At 41.5% G+C, this 16,904-nt stretch overlaps 1 protein-coding gene across 1 annotated transcript in view; it reads left to right on the plus strand.

Annotated features, from left to right (window-relative positions):
• The window catches only part of LOC126236487 (venom protease-like), a 217,535-nt gene extending 201,643 nt beyond the window's left edge, over positions 1-15,892 (plus strand). Inside the window, exons 7-9 of the mRNA XM_049945837.1 lie at positions 167-268; positions 15,425-15,576; positions 15,665-15,892. Coding sequence (XP_049801794.1) covers positions 167-268; positions 15,425-15,576; positions 15,665-15,820 — 410 coding nt within the window. The 3' untranslated portion in view covers positions 15,821-15,892. The remainder of the gene's footprint in view (positions 1-166; positions 269-15,424; positions 15,577-15,664) is intronic.
• The last annotated feature ends 1,012 nt before the right edge of the window (positions 15,893-16,904 follow it).

Below are 16,904 nucleotides of genomic sequence, written 5' to 3' on the forward strand. Positions count from 1 at the left end.
AAGCTCATGTTTGTTTGTATACCATTGTGTCTGAATTTTAAGGCATACTGCGTTATCAGTATCCAAAATATAGTAGTTACCGAGTGTTAGTAATTGCACATGTTTAGAAAGACATTGTTCACGACATTTTAAAGTTAAACTACAGCACTTATTTCTCTTCTCACAGTTTATCTGCATCCAATTTGCTTGCCGCTCGCTGACGATCTGAGATCAAACGCTTTCGTCAGGTACAATCCTTTCATAGCCGGATGGGGAGCCATCGAGTTTCGTAAGTATGCAAAAAAATTGTTGTTGCAAGTATTTTGAGTACGTTAATCAATGTTCATACTTAAAATCATTCAGTAGCTTCAGTTTTCATCTACAAAATCGCAACTGTTACAATTACGTACTGATGCTCCTTACTATAATATGAATTAGTTCGTATAAGGAAATAATAAAAGGTCATAAGGTAATAAGAAAGAAGGACTGAAGAAGTTTTACTAACGAATTCCATAACCACCACTAAGATGTTGACAGTTAGTGGAGTGTGATACTAGTACGTCAATCACGTTCCAGATGGCCCCTGCATGTGTATGGACAATCGTCTGTTGGTGTTAACTGCCTCTTAGAGAAGCGTAGCACATGATAATGCCAGTTTATGCATTACGTATGGTAGGTACATATATTGCATTGGTGTCCCAGTTTCAGTTGAGTTCATAGTGAGATTCAAACAAGAAAACTTGGAATTCCTGATGTGCTTCACTGACTGCGCTATGGCAGGTCCCAAACTTCAAACTTCAGAGAATAGAAAAAATGTCACTTAAGTAGGCCCATCTTGCCCCCAATATGCACCACTGTCAGTGAAGAAACTGTCAATCAACAAACCTTTACCTACTTTCTGCACTGATTGTGAACTAGTTTTTCATAGAGGACGCCCACCTGTCATAACTCGCGAGATACTGTCAAAAGTCACACCTAATCCATGGATAAAAGTTTCTTGGTTTACTAGCCACACCAAATTCTGATAAAATCGAGAGCCTTGGATGATTGCATCCATCACAGTCATCAGGGGCTAAGTATGACTGTCTTGAAACTGGCGAGGCTCCCACTTTTGTGCCGAGAGGACAGAATCTGACTCGCTGGATTTCGTTACACCCGAATTTGACTCGGCAAGTAAACCGATAACTTTTCATCTAAGAACTCCACTACAAAAGACTTCCTAGCCATACAAATAGTCCCTGTTTGTAACAATCCGATTGGCATCTGACATATTCCATGAGCCGTCCACTGCACCGAAAATATATATCACTAACAGTCTGTTTGAATTGAGCTGCAATGTAAAGTCGCGAATGAGACCTGCAGTCAGGAGAAGAATTGGAGGAGACTTAATGCCAGTTATGGCTAGGTCACTAAAATGAACTGGCCTTTTGTTGTCCAAAATTTATTTAATGTTGCACAGTAGATTATTGGTGTACATAATAATTTTTTAAGTGCTGCCGAGGAGTCAAGTATGCCAATCAGCATGCCAACAAGGCATACCACCAATGTAGCGGAAGATTGGGCATCAGGCGAGTATTGCCACACAACCTCCGAGAAAGCTTAGAAAAAGCGCAAATGCAGCAATGCTACACAGCAGGGCAGGATAAAGTAACACTCTGTAACTTCTAGCGCCAGAGTACCATAGCACTAGTCAAACATTGCAGAACAACCTGAGTTCGGCGACCCAGAATAATTATTGACCAACCACAGCGAGGCAAGGAGTGCTGACGAGACCAATAAACGAGGACAATTTCGATCACGCACCCAGGGTCACCACGGGATAGACTCTCTAAGTAATGAGACTTTTGGAGCTCAAAGACACATCCAGTCGCGCCATCAGAGAGAATGAACCAGAGAGAATGACGATCTATTGAGTTTCAGTGAAACCACAACAAGCTGATCGATGATGGTCCTCCAGCCACCCACTTCCTGATTTCAACACTAAGGCACAGCCAGTCTATGGTTGCTTTTACTGTCTACTGGGACATGTCGGATGAGGAGAAGACTGGTGTGCTGGCAGCCCTCCTCCACTGACGGTCAGTTGTGGATGATTCCCAAGCTGTCATCTCCACACTGTCCAGGCGTGGCACGGTCGCACAGTCCCCTGGCCGACTCATGAACATCTGCTGCAGTTTTGGTCGATCCATGTTGGATGACCAGGAGCTGGTCTTCACGGCAGCTGACTTCCTGAACCACAGAGTCGGCTATCCTCACATAAGGGCACAATGGGCTGTCCACAGGGCTGCTGAAGTGGGCCATACTGCACCACACAAATGTTTAGGGGCGAACAGGGCCAGCCCGACTCCACACTGCCGCATCACGCCACAAATCTAAATCTCACTGTCCAGCTACTTCGACGTCATGACTCGCTGACAAGGCAAGTCAGCACATCTTCATGGCTCTACCACCATCCAACGCACTGAGGCAACCATATAACTCCGTAAACTCATCCAGGCCAATAAATGTTATCACAGGTGTCAATGTGTCACTAACGCCTCCAGGCATGCTCTGGACCACTCTTCCAAATTCCGTGCTCGGCCTTCTGCACACAGAATGACCCCAGGTCCCCGAGTTGCAAGAACTGGTGTCATGAAGTGGTTGTAAGATTGATATGTGCGTTATGAACGTGGGCATAAAAGCTACATTCAGAAGTAATGTTGGCAACCTGAATGCTACAAGTGTGGATGAGTTGGACACTGTGGGAATCAGGGCAAAACAAAAAAAAAAAAAAAAAACAAAAAAAAAATCAAAGTAGCTGTTGCATACAAAAAGGAGAGCTTCAACCATCAGAAGGCATTTTCATAGGATATAACACTGCACAAACAGTTGCATAGATGGAATGCTGCTTGGCAGGCTTTTTGGGAGGCAAGGAACATAAATTCCTCGTAGACACAGGTGTTCATCAGCCTGTACCGAGTAGGAAGGAGGAAACATGGGTCTCTAGCTTACAAAATACATGGAGTTTGTGACAATAACAGATTATTTAGGAATGATACTACTCAGTTTTAGTACTGAAACTAAGAATTTTCGTGAACATTTGGAAATGTTTCCATTTGGAAGTATTTGGAACTGTTAAGCGATTTTCATGCTAGATTTTCTGGACAAACGCCATGTTAAAATCTATCTGTCACAGTGTACAGTAAAACTCATGGGACTTCGTTTACATAGAGGTATGTAGTTGCAAGCGAGGCAATGTCACAAGACACGCCCCTCACGAAGGTGTTGCTGACTACACTGTTAACATGTATGCTAAAGACTGGGTCTCGTGATAAAATACCAACAGGTACAGGGAAGGTAGTGAGGGTATCAGTTAATACCAATTTACCCTGTGAAGCATTATATGTGGTACAACCTCTGGTGGAAACTGAACAGATAGACAAAATGCATTGTTTTGTGTGAAGAAGCATAGACATATGAGTAGTATTAATGATTATTTTATTTTTTTTGGATAACTTCATTAAGGATATGGTTAGCCTATTGAAGGGTTTAATGACTGCCACATTAGAGCTTTTAGATGAAGAGGATATTGGTAGGTCATATGATGACCAGAACCACAAGCACACCACCGATCCAACAGTGTTAAGTAAAAAAAGTGGGTCACTTGCAAGGCTGTGATTGGCAGGCAATGGAAGCTTCCTTTACCAGCAACACATATTACCCAGGACTTTATATCTACAGGCAATAATGCACCAGTTTACAGAAAGCCATAATGCATGGCAAAGCGTCTCCAACCAGTAATGGCGCAGTTTATAGATCAAAAGTTGTTGGAGGATATAAGAGTACAGTGATAGCATATGGGGTGTGACTGTGATCATCATTCTGAAAAGCTCAGCAGATGGTACTAAGGAGTACAGATTCTGTTGCAGTGACCACTCCCAGAATACAAATACCGTTACTGATACATATCACATCCTTACCACCTCAGAAATGTTAGACAGCTTAGGACAGTGTCATTACTTTACAACAACGGATCTAAGAAGTGAATATCATCAGCTGGAAGTAGTCCTAGAAGATAGACCAAAGACCGCTTCCATGGGGACATTACCAGTATAGGAAGATGTTATTTGTGCTTAAAAACGGGCCAGCCACATTCCAGATGTTATTAGATGGGGGTTTAAAACCAAATACCTATATGGTATATTCGGATAATATCATTATATTCTTGAAGTATACGCAAGAGCACGTGAAGTGCTTGGAGAGCATACACGAGACATGGAAGAAGCCAAATATAGAGCTTAGGAACAAGAAGAACAGTCCATGCAACGTGTTGGAAAATCGTCACAATATCGAGTGGGTCAAGTGGTGTTAGTCGGTAATACCTACACACCTAAAGGAAAGACAGAATTGCTTAACTAAACATCGGGGTTGTTATCAGAGTCATTGAGGTGGCTTCTCCAGTGGAATTTCTGACAAAAAGTCTATTGTCTGCGTTAGTATGGTTAACCTTTTAAAGGAACGGTGGATAAATTACCACAAATCCTTACCACAGAGTCATGCCGCATGAAAAAGACGAGAACAATCAAGAAGCATACACCATTGGGTAAGCATGATGTACATTGTGTACCCTGCAAGCTGGGATCATGCATCATATAGTAATATTTGGGTTTACTTATGTCATTTCTGGGATCTATTTAATACATGTCATTATTGTCTATTCTTGTTCGAGTGTATTGTTAATTCATATTAGTTACTGTAGAACGTTACAATTGTATTCTGGTTATATATTATCTGTTAGTTGTTTTGTTTTGAATAAGCATTTTGGAAGGAGGAAGAGAATAATGAAAGTTCCTTTCCTCAAGGACAATAAGTGAATGGGTACAAGTGAAGATGTAAGAGGTGTTAATAATATCCGAGCATGTGTAAGCTCGTGCTCTTACGGCATTAGGAGACCTACAAGAATATCTGTAGGAATAAATCACCGTTTACCCAGCCAGAGAAGGGCAGTCTGAATACAGACATGTGAAGTGCCACTGTTTCTAGGAAAAGGCATCAGGATGCCAGAAGGAAATATTGGTTCCATAACATCATTTTCAGAATCTAGGAGTGAATCGGATGTACTTAATCATTGTACTGGAGGCCGTGGTCATTAATTCCTATGAGAATGTGAGACCTAAGGGCGTGATAAAGTTGAGTTACGTAATAGCGGCATTTTGGTGAACGGCACGATTGTGAGATGGGCACTATAGATTTCTGCCTCCCGGATACAATCGCAGCTACAGCTATACTACAACTAGCTCACTATGCACTGTTCCGGATACGGAAACAGTTGGAAATACTGCCAGCACTAAATCTATCCTATCTTAACACTAAATCCTGACCTCATACACTCTTTTGATACGTTAATAGCATCTAGGCAAGGGGAAATTTTCATGGGACAAATGTTTCAACACATTCAGCAATTTCAAGAAACCGATGTCAAAATGTGATAACTATAAGCGTTACAGCCACCAGTCTTTCATGTTTCTGATAGCAATTTGCGTACTTTACTTTTGTCTCAGACTTGGAAGTAGCCATTCTCCGTATTACCTACACATTAGATACCTGTCTAGTGGTTAACTGGCAAAACCCAGAAAACAGCGTAAGAAAAGAACTGTAAACTTGTGACAGCTTGAAAAATAGTGAAATTTGAAAAGCGTCAGCAGAACAAAAGTTAGGAATAATAGTATAGAATTAGGAAAAACAGGTAGATCTATATGGATCAGCCCACACGAGCGAAAAGTTCGTGCGATGAGCACAGTATACAATTACATTTCAAAAGTATGAGATTGTTACAGAGGATGATCAGAGGCAAAATTCTGGATTAATCTTTTGGAACAAGAGAAGAGTGTTGCACCGCAGACAATTTCAGTGCACATGCTTAAAATTATTAATACTCCATAACTTCAGGTACCAGAGCATCATTGCAGTAGTCAAACAGTGCAGAAAGACCCAAGCTCGGCAACACTGAATAATTATTGAAGCACCACAGAGAGACAAGAAGCGCTGACGAGCCCAGTAAATGAGGACAAATTCGATCATGCACCTAGAATCACTACGTCAGAAGCCTAAGTTCATCACTTTAAATAAGGCTTTTGGAGTTCAAAGACATATCCAGTCATCCCGCCATTCTGTCTGTGTTGCTATAATCAGAGAAAAAGGTGGCCTGCTGAGTTTCACTCTGTTCTTGTGGTCTTCAGTCAAGAGACTGGTTTCATGCAGCTCTCCATGCTACCCTGTCCTGTGCAAGCTTCTTCATCTCCCACAAACTCCTCTTTTCCCCTATTCTATTCAATACCTCCTCATTAGTTATGTGATCTACCCATCTAATTTTTCAGCATTCTTCTGTAGCACCACATTTCGAAAGCTTCTATTCTTTTCTTGTCTAAACTATTTATCGTCCATGTTTCACTTCCACACATGGCTACACTCCATACAAATACTTTCAGAAACGACTTCCTGACACTTAAATCTTTACTCGATGTTAACAAATTTCTCTTCTTCAGAAACGCTTTCCTTGCCATTGCCAGTCTACATTTTATATCCTGTCTACTTCGACCATCATCAGTTATTTTGCTCCCCAAATAGCAAAACTCCTTTACTACTTTAAGTGTCTCATTTCCTAATCTAATTCCCTCAGCATCAACCGACTTAATTCGACTACATTCCATTATCCTCGTTTTGCTTTTGTTGATGTTCATTTTATATTCTCCTTTCAAGACACTGTCCATTCCGTTCAACTGCTCTTCCAAGTCCTTTGCTGTCTCTGACAGAATTACAATGTCATCGACGAACCTTAAAAGTTTTTATTTCTTCTCCATGGATTTTAATACCTACTCTGAACTTTTCTTTTGTTTCCTTCACTGCTTGCTCAATATACAGATTGAATAACATCGGGGAGAGGCTACAACCCTGTCTCACTCCCTTCCCAACCACTGCTTCCCTTTCATACCCCTCGACTCTTATAACTGCCATCTGATTTCTGTGCAAATTGTAAATAGCCTTTCGCTCCCTGTATTTTACCCCTGCCACCTTCAGAATTTGAAAGAGAGTATTCCAGTTAACATTGTCAAAAGCTATCTCTAAGTCTACAAATGCTAGAAAAGTAGGTTTGCCTTTCCTTAATCTTTCTTCTAAGATAAGTCGTAGGGTCAGTATTGCCTCACGTGTTCCAACATTTCTACGGAATTCAAACTGATCTTCCCCGAGGTCCGCTTCTACCAGTTTTTCCATTCTTCTGTAAAGAATTCGCGTTAGTATTTTGCAGCTGTGACTTATTAAACTGGTAGTTCGGCAATTTTCACATCTGCTTTCTTTGGGATTGGAATTATTATATTCTTCTTGAAGTCTGAGGGAATTTCGCCTGTCTCATACATCTTGCTCACCAGATGGTAGAGTTTTGCCAGGACTGGCTCTCCCAAGACTGTCAGTAGTTCTAATGGAATGTTGTCTACTCCCGGGGCCTTGTTTCAACTTAGGTCTTTCAGTGCTCTGTCAAACTCTTCACGCAGTATCATATCTCCCATTTCATCTTCATCTACCTCCTCTTCCATTTCCATAATATTGTCCTCAAGAACATCGCCCCTGTATAGACCCTCTATATACTCCTTCCACCTTTCTGCTTTCCCCTCTTTGCTTAGAACTGGGTTTCCATCTGAGCTCTTGATATTCATGCAAGTTGTTCTCTTCTCTCCAAAGGTCTCTTTAATTTTCCTCTAGGCAGTATCTATCTTACCCCTCATGAGATAAGCCTCTACATCCTTACATTTGTCCTCTAGCCATCCCTGCTTAGCCATTTTGCACTTCTTGTCGATCTCATTTTTGAGACGTTTGTATTCCTATTTGCCTGCTTCACTTACTGCATTTTTGTACTTTCTCCTTTCATCAATTAAATTCAATATTTCTTCTGTTACCCAAGGATTTCTACTAGCCCTCGTCTTTTTACCTACTTGATCGTCTGCTGCCTTCACTACTTCATCCCTCAGAGCTACCCATTCTTCTTCTACTGTATTTCTTTCCCCCATTCCTGTCAGTTGTTCCCTTATGCTCTCCCTGAAACTCTCTACAACCTCTGGTTCTTTCAGTTTATCCAGGTCCCATCTCCTTAAATTCCCACCTTTTTGCAGTTTCTTCAGTTTCAATCTGCAGTTCATAACCAATAGATTGTGGTCAGAATCCACATCTGCCCCAGAAAATGTCTTACAATTTAAAACCTGGTTCCTAAATCTCTGTCTTACCATTATATAATCTATCTGATACCTATTAGTATCTCCAAGATTCTTCCAGGTATACAGCCTTCTTTTATGATTCTTGAACCAAGTGTTAGCTATGATTAAGTTGTGCTCTGTGCAAAATTCTACCAGGCGGCTTCCTCTTTCATTTCTTCCCTCCAATCCATATTCACCTACTATGTTTCCTTCTCTCCCTTTTCCTACTGACGAATTCCAGTCACCCATGACTATTAAATTTTCGTCTCCCTTCACTACCTAAATAATTTCTTTTATCTCATCATACATTTCATCAATTTCTTCATCGTCTGCAGAGCTAGTTGGCATATAAACTTGTACTACTGTAGTAGGTTTGGGCTTCGTGTCTATCTTGGCCACAATAATGCTTTCACTAAGCTGTTTGTAGTAGCTTACCCGCATTCCTATTACCCTATTCATTATTAAACCTACTCTTGCATTACCCCTATTTGATTTTGTATTTATAATCCTGTATTCACCTGACCAAAAGTCTTGTTCCTCCTGCCACCGTAATTCACTAATTCTCACTATATCTAACTTTAACCTATCCATTTCCCTTTTTAAATTTTCTAACCTACCTGCCCGATTAAGGGATCTGACATTCCACGCTCCAACCCGTAGAACGCCAGTTTTCTTTCTCCTGATAACGACATCCTCTTGAGTAGTCCCCGCCCAGAGATCCGAATGGGGGACTATTTTACCTCCGGAATATTTTACCCAAGAGGATGCCATCATCATTTAATCATACAGTAAAGCTGCATGCCCTCGGGAAAAATTACGGCCGTAGTTTCCCCTTGCTTTCAGCCGTTCGCAGTACCAGCACAGCAAGGCCGTTTTGGTTAGTGTTGCAAGGCCAGATCAGTCAATCATCCAGACTGTTGCCCCTGCAACTATTGAAAAGGCTGCTGCCCCTCTTCAGGAACCACACGTTTGTCTGGCCTCTCATCAGATACCCCTCCGTTGTGGTTGCACCTACGGTACGGCTATCTGTATCGTTGAGGCACGCAAGCCTTCCCACCAACGGCAAGGTCCATGGTTCATGGTGGTGGGGGGGGGGGGGGAGGGGAGTTTCACTCTAACCACAACAATCTGATTGACGATGGTCCACCTGCTATTTGCTTCCTGACTTCAGCACCAAGATGCGGCCAACATGTTGCAAACAACAGCCATTGTCTGTCTTTCCAGCCTACTGGGACATCACGGATGAAGAGAAGACTTATGTGCTGCCAGATGATTTGCAATGTGACATCTCCACACTATCCAGGCATAGCGTATTCGTATAAGCTCTGGCTGACTCGGAAATCTACTGTAGTCTTGGTCGATCCGTGGTGGATGAGCAGTGTCTGGTCTTCATGACAACCGGACCACGCAGTTGGCTGTCCTCCTCTAATCATGCGGCAGGCTGTCTATGAGAGCACTGACCTGTAGGCTGTACTGTACAGCAGAAATGTTCTAGGCGAATAGCGTCTGCCCATCTCCATGCTGCTGTCTTCACGACAACACTCGGCTGTAGCTCACCGTCCTGTGGCTCTAACGTCATGAGCCGGTGATGAGGCACAAATGGTTCAAATGGCTCCAAGCACTATAGGACTTAACATCTGAGGTCATCAATCTCCTACACTTAGAACTACCTAAACCTAACTAACCTAAGGACATCAAACAAATCCATGCCCGAGGCAGGATTCGAACCTGCGACCGTAGCAGCAGCGCGGTTCCGGATTGGAGCGCCTAGAACTGCTCGGCCACAACGGCCGGCGATGAGGCACATCTGATGAGGCACATCAGCACTTCTTTGCAGCTCGCTCTGATGAATGAGATAACCTTATAACTGTGTAAACTCATCCAGGTAAATAAATGTTATTACAGATACCACTGTGTCACTAACATCTCCAGGCATACTCTGGACCACTCTCTCACATTCTGTGCAGAGCCTTCTGTACACAAAGTGACACTAGCTACTCTCTCACATTCTGTGCTGAGCCTTCTGTACACAAAGTGACACCAACTCCCAGGGCACAGCATTATTATATTGACGCCTTTCGGGCTCAGCACTACATCAGTACGTCAGAAAGAAAAATCTTCATACAAATTATGCAGTCAATACTAGACCTCACAATCAGTACTCAGCTGAGTTTGTATGGGGACTTTTCTTTTTGATGTGTGCTGATGCGCTGCAACCAAAAACCGTCAGTTTAGTAAATACATTTTGAACAACAAATGGCCAGTTCATTCTAGCGTCCTACTCGGTATTGGCATAAGTCTCCTCTTTATAAACTCCGACTGGCTCATTACAAAATCCTCCACAATCTCATCAAGTGATGAGCACACTGTTACTTTTACTGCGAGAAAGTTTGTTAGCGTTGGAAGTTGGCCGCCGAACTGGCATACGCCACCTCGACTTTCATTCTAAAACCACTATGAGTCCGCAAACTTAGAGATGTGTCACACACAGTGGTCGACAACACCCTCTGATGACTGCCACCTACAAGTTATGGTTCGTTGGTATCCCAAGGAGAACGCAACAGAACTGTGTTGTCATTTTCGAGAGGTTCTGTATCGACCCAGACAGTACGCAACAGTCTCCACTGGATCAAATTTGGCCTCTAGAAATCCACTAGGAATAAGATTACAAACTACCCAGTAACGTGGTGCATGCAGTAGGAGGACAAGGGAACACCTGGAATGGAACCTGGAGCAGTGGTGCCAGGTTGCTGGGCGAGTGCAGGATGTGCCTGACCCCTGACGATTGTCATAGAATAGTGTGCAGGCAGCCTGATAGCAATACCTGTCTCAGATATGCTGCCCCACAGATTCAGAATGGACGTGAGTGACTCACATTTTGGGCTTGTATCATCTACGTCTCAGGCATCAAAAGTGAGGTGGGTCAGTCACATTTCGGCTGATATCATTTACTTCTCAGGCACACTGCTCCACGGATTCTGAACAGTAACCTAACTTTCCAGTTTCGTAAGGCTTATCATTTCGTTTCCTGATCTCCTTGACTCCGAAGCTCATGCACTTTCGTAGATTCATAAGTGGCATTAAACTTTGTTCCAAAAGTTTATACTGTGAAACAGGTCAAAATCAGAGCATTCTTAACCGTTCTCTGCAGTTTGCTTTATAAATAACATGAGATATAATTCTTATAACTCGCTTCTCTATTCTAAAAACATTATTCCTTCATGAATAATGGTTTGGTTTTTTGGTTTCCCTAAAAAAGATTTCTCAACTTATTAACGTGCGAAAATATCTAGAATAAACAAGTTCCTTCAGTTTTAAATTGCCTGAAGGTGTCGTCACATGGACTGCATTCTCGTACGTCTTTGAATTATGGCGCCTCATTATCCTAGATGGATATTTTCCAGTTAGTGTTGTGATCTATTTTCAGACGTTTCGTTAGCTGCCTTTTCCATAAGACGAATTGCATTCTTTTTTATCAGCCTGTCAGTCCATGGGTTCATTCCAGGCTTCCATTCAGCTCTTTTTCTTAGGAATGAGATGGACAACAGAGATCTTGAACAGTCTCTACACCAGAGTACATCGTAGCAAACTGTGCCTAGCAGCTAGGGCCAAATAAAAGTCGGTTCAACTTGATCGTTGTTGTTGAGAGAATTCAATGTTTTTACTTATTTCTGAAAAATGTATTCCTTAGATTTCAGAATTTTTTTAGTTAAAGGTTTGGCCAGCACAAATATTTACTGGCAAGTGCAAATCCATAAACAGCAAATTTCAGCGACGCAATTTCTGTTAACGAAGAACTCTCAGACGGGAGAAATTGATCATAGTGTTTATGAGTAAACGTGTGAGCTATTGAGTTTCTGTATGGAAATGGACGAGTAATATTTAGGAATAGAAGAACAGATGCACGCAATCAAGAATGTACACTTCCTTAACTTTACATTAGCATAACATAAGGAAGAAGCAGAAATTGTGACGACACATTAACTTGTAACTGCGTCCTTATATCGACCACAGACTTACCCCAAGACGTAACCGAAAATTTTAATGCAGACTTTATTCCACTCGTACGAACGCTCCCGCTCTCCGTAGTGGAGACTTTAATCGTGAAGAATCGATTGGGATAATTATATTTTTGTAAGTAATGAGAAAGACAAAGCAGCCTGTGAAACAATACTAAACGCTTCTTCTGAAAACTACTTAGAACAGACATTCTGTAAACGCACTCGCAACGTATAACAGACATAATGGCAATAAAGGTATCTGACTTCTTTGACGATTTCCACAATTAAACTGGTATCAAGGATCTTAAGGCAATTGCAACAGAAATGATCACCAAAGTGAAACGGTCAATTAAAATAAGTAGAAAGATTCACATGCTCAGTAAACTAGGTAAAGAGGCGTCCTTATATCGACCACAGAATGGTTCAAGTTTAGAAGAATAGTTGACCAAGTACTGGACGTACAGGATGGTCGAAACAGTCTGAAAAGCTTGTCAGTGTGTGGCAGGGTAGCTTGTGCAGAGCAACAATCCAAGTTAATCAGTATTGAAGTTAACTAATCAGGCCGCTGCGCGCGCAAATTCAAGCGGCCACCCACATACAAAAAAATCTTCAGTTTAGCCAGCCGTACATTGTGAGAAGATGCTATCATTCTTAATTGTATCAAGTGAAAGATACAGAGTACAGCAACCGTAACAAATACATGACATTCCTGTGGATATGGATTTTTTGCAAGTTAAGTATTTTATGTTGTACAAATTATAACAAAGTAATCTGTCTTGTGTGTGTTGTAGTACCTTCTCGACCTCCTCCAGATGTAAGTCTAGGCTTGCTAGGACCCACTAAACTGCCGTCGCAAATGTCTCAAGTGTTTTTTCGTCCAGTCATAAAAATATTTTTGTCCCACAGGCCATTAACGCACAGCATTAACAGAAAGGGTCTCACTTCCCTGAGGCACGACTGAAGGTTCTTCCACACCTGACGATCACTTTCCGTCCAAGATAACGCGGTGCGTCCTCCCTATAAAAAATTATCAGTTCAGTCACAAAATGTCGTTTGATACTCCATATTATCGTACTTTCGTTGATAAACATTGGTCTCGTACTTAATCATATGCCTTTGAAGCCACGAAATATTGCGTCCACCGGATTACCCTGATCCATGGCTTCCAAGAAGATACATCATAAGGCACGCGATGAATTTCGCACGACATCACCATACATTCTAAGATTCCAGAACATATGGAAGTCTGATACCAGACAATAATTTTCTGGATCACTTCTGCTGTCATTATTGTAGGCCAATGTGACCCGTGCTTTCTTCCAACTACTGAGCTCAATTTTTATTCAAGCGATCTATAGTATAATATGGTTGAAAGAGGGGATAATTATCTGCAAATTCTGTATAGAATCTGACATTTGTTAGGTCCAATCGTGGGGTTTTGTTCAGTTTTAACAATTTCAGTTACTTCTCTACGATGCTGATACTAATAACTATATCGCTCATCTCTGAAGTGAAGCGAGAATTAAACTGCAAAGGTACACCTGACTTTTCCTTTGTACAGGAAAATTTGATGCGAGAGCTCAGAATCTCTGTTTTTACTTTGGTACTATCAATTTGAGTTCCAGTGTCATTGATTAGTGGTGACAAGTGTTTCTGTAAGATTCTAGTACAATAGTCATTGACAGCTTGACGCGTTGCCCTTCTGAAGCCCAGTGTGTTTCATTTAACTTACCTGTATCTATAGCATGTCTTGAGTGGCCGCTGCTTCCTTAGAAGGTTCTTTTCAGTCCGAATATGCCGTGGAGGGTCCCTCTCACAATAAACTGTTCTAATAGGCACATACACAGGATGAAAAGCTTGTAAGCGTATTGCAGAAAAGGTTGTGCTGAGAAATAACTGTTCAGAAAAAAATTCTGTACGATGTACCGTTTCCGAGTTAATTAGCACGGAAGTTAGCCAATCACGCTCTTGCGTGCGCAAATTCAAGCAGCCAGCCAGAGACGGTGTCGCCAAACGTGCTCTTCATTTGGTTTCCTAAAACCGAACAAGGGAGCGATACAAAAATTGGGCATGGTGGTAAGGATCGAATGCGAGCCAAATGCGGAGCAGTCTGCGCTATCATCTACGCTATGAGAACAACTGACACTAATTGTATGTGGGTGGCCGGCCGGGGTGGCCGAGCGGTTCTAGGCGCTACAGTCTGGAGCCACGCGTCCGCTACGGTCGCAGGTTCGAATCCTGCCTCGGGCATGGATGTGTGTGATGTCCTTAGGTTAGTTAGGTTTAAGTAGTTCTAAGTTCTAGGGAATTGATGACCTCAGATGTTGGGTCCCATAGTGCTCAGAGTCATTTGAACCATTTTTGTGTTTTCTTTTGTACCTTTAGGACCATGAAGTGCAACTTCCACATGACCAAGCCAAACTAGTCCATGACAGAGAAACAGGCGTAATGTTGTGGCTTAACATCTGTATTAAAACATAAATATTTTTTGCCTGTATTCACTAACATTTATGAAAATTGCTATGCTGAGGTCTACTCCATAGAAGACACCCACTCATTGAAATATTGACCTCCATGAAAATACTGCACATTCATTCTCAAGTATCTCTAATCCTATGGTTGCTGTAAATCCAAATTACTGATAAAATAGATTAGTGAGCAATGAATAGAATGAAAGAGCCAATCTAAAACGCCTTGAATTCTCCGGCCAATTAAATTGGTAAGGAGTTCTGGCAAAGACACTTTTTTCTTATCGTCGGTGAGGTATAAGGGGCAAAGATCCAGTTTCTCTCATTGTCAGTCATGAGGAACAAAAAGGTGTGGAATACTGATTGCATGCTCTAATTTTTTACTTTCACTGCTGATTTCTCGCACTTCAGTAGCTATTAAAGAACGACAATTTCGTGCAGTAGTGACTGAAATAAACAACAAATGGTTCAAATGGCTCTGAGCACTATGGGACTTAACTTCTAAGGTCATCAGTCCCCTAGAACTTAGAACCACTTAAACCTAACTAACCTAAGGACACCACACACATCCATGCCCAAGGCAGGATTCGAATCTGCGACCGTAGTGGTCGCGCGGTTCCAGACTGTAGCACCTAGAACCGCTCGGCCACCCCGGCCGGCGAAATTAGCAACACTAATATAAAATGGCATCGAAAGAAGCTTGATTTAAAAAATTAAACGTTTACTTAGAAATAACTTTACTTCGTAATTACAGGCGGGCCTTCAAGCGCAGATCTGCTGGAAACACAGCTGCCAGTCGTTGAACCGGAGACATGCGAGAAGGCGTACGAACGATTTAGTGCGGCAGTAATTGACGACAGGGTTCTGTGCGCCGGATTTGCTAAGGGCGGGAAGGATGCTTGCCAGGTAAGTCTCTTTACAAGACTGTTTCCGAGCTGCAGCACATTCGAGTTGTGTATTATGAATACAACCATGCGCGATGTCTTCGTTTCAGGGAGACTCCGGCGGTCCTCTGATGCTCCCACAGGGCAGGATATTCTACACCATCGGGGTCGTGTCCTACGGCCACAACTGCGCCGAACCGGGAGTCCCAGGAGTGTACACGAGGGTCACAAAATTCCTTGACTGGATCAAGAACAATATTGACTGAATCATCAGACTTTGTTTCAGTTGTTAATGAAACAAAACTTTAACACTAATAAATTTTTTAATTCATTGTTAATTAGTTTAATTTTATTTCACAGAATGAAACTTTGTTTTCAAAGTACAGCAGAAAAGTATGGTAAGGCGATGTAGTTATAAAGAAGGTCATAGTTATATATAACGATCTAAAAAATGACAGTCGTCAGCTTCGATTTATTCCCCTTGATTCCACAGGAAAAACTGGGCAGACAAAATGTTGTGATACGCTTCCGATAGCTGTGGCAGTACGTGACTATATTCTACAATAGATACCTTCCTTTCATCAATAATTTTTACCTGCCATTGGTAATCATAATATAATATTCATAGCTTTCGTATCTAATGTCTAATTTCAGGAAAATTAGGCAGTGAGTACAGTTAAAGGTTTGACAACTAATGTGAACGTTACAGGTATCATGGAATTCTTGATTACTACTATCACAGGTCAGTCGTAATGTACTAAAAATTATATCCTCCCATAAGTACCTCGTTAGAATCCATGGAGCCTTTGTACGCCAGATCATGCTCTGTCTCAAAAGATTATTTCGTTTATTGTTTTATTCACAGCTGTAATTTCCAGCAATTGTAGTATATATTTCAGAATAAAATTTAATCGTCAGTTGCAAATATATTTTTGTTTCGCTTTATCGGTTTTGACAAATTAGACATCTTCAGAAGCCTACAAAATTACAGATATTATAAATCTATAGACATTGGCTATACATTTATGTGAAGTATAAGAAGTATATTACAAAAACTGACTTACTATTGGTTTACCAGATGTCAATGTCTTCTTCACAGAAGCATAGTAGCATGATATGTACAAAACTGTACATATCATAAGTAATAATTGTAAACACAGGTTGACAATTAGAGTGAGTGAATCACATCTATGAACTTGTCAAGCTGCGCATATGTAGGCCTACATATTGCACATGATTACTGTAAACACAGATTGACTAATTTAGTCACATCTATGTACATAGCAAGCTGTTGTGCCAGCGGTAAGAAACATACATAAAAGCATATAAAAAGTGTAACTAATATATATA

The sequence above is a fragment of the Schistocerca nitens genome, chromosome 1, assembly GCF_023898315.1.
Source record: "Schistocerca nitens isolate TAMUIC-IGC-003100 chromosome 1, iqSchNite1.1, whole genome shotgun sequence".
Classification (NCBI taxonomy): domain Eukaryota; kingdom Metazoa; phylum Arthropoda; class Insecta; order Orthoptera; family Acrididae; genus Schistocerca; species Schistocerca nitens.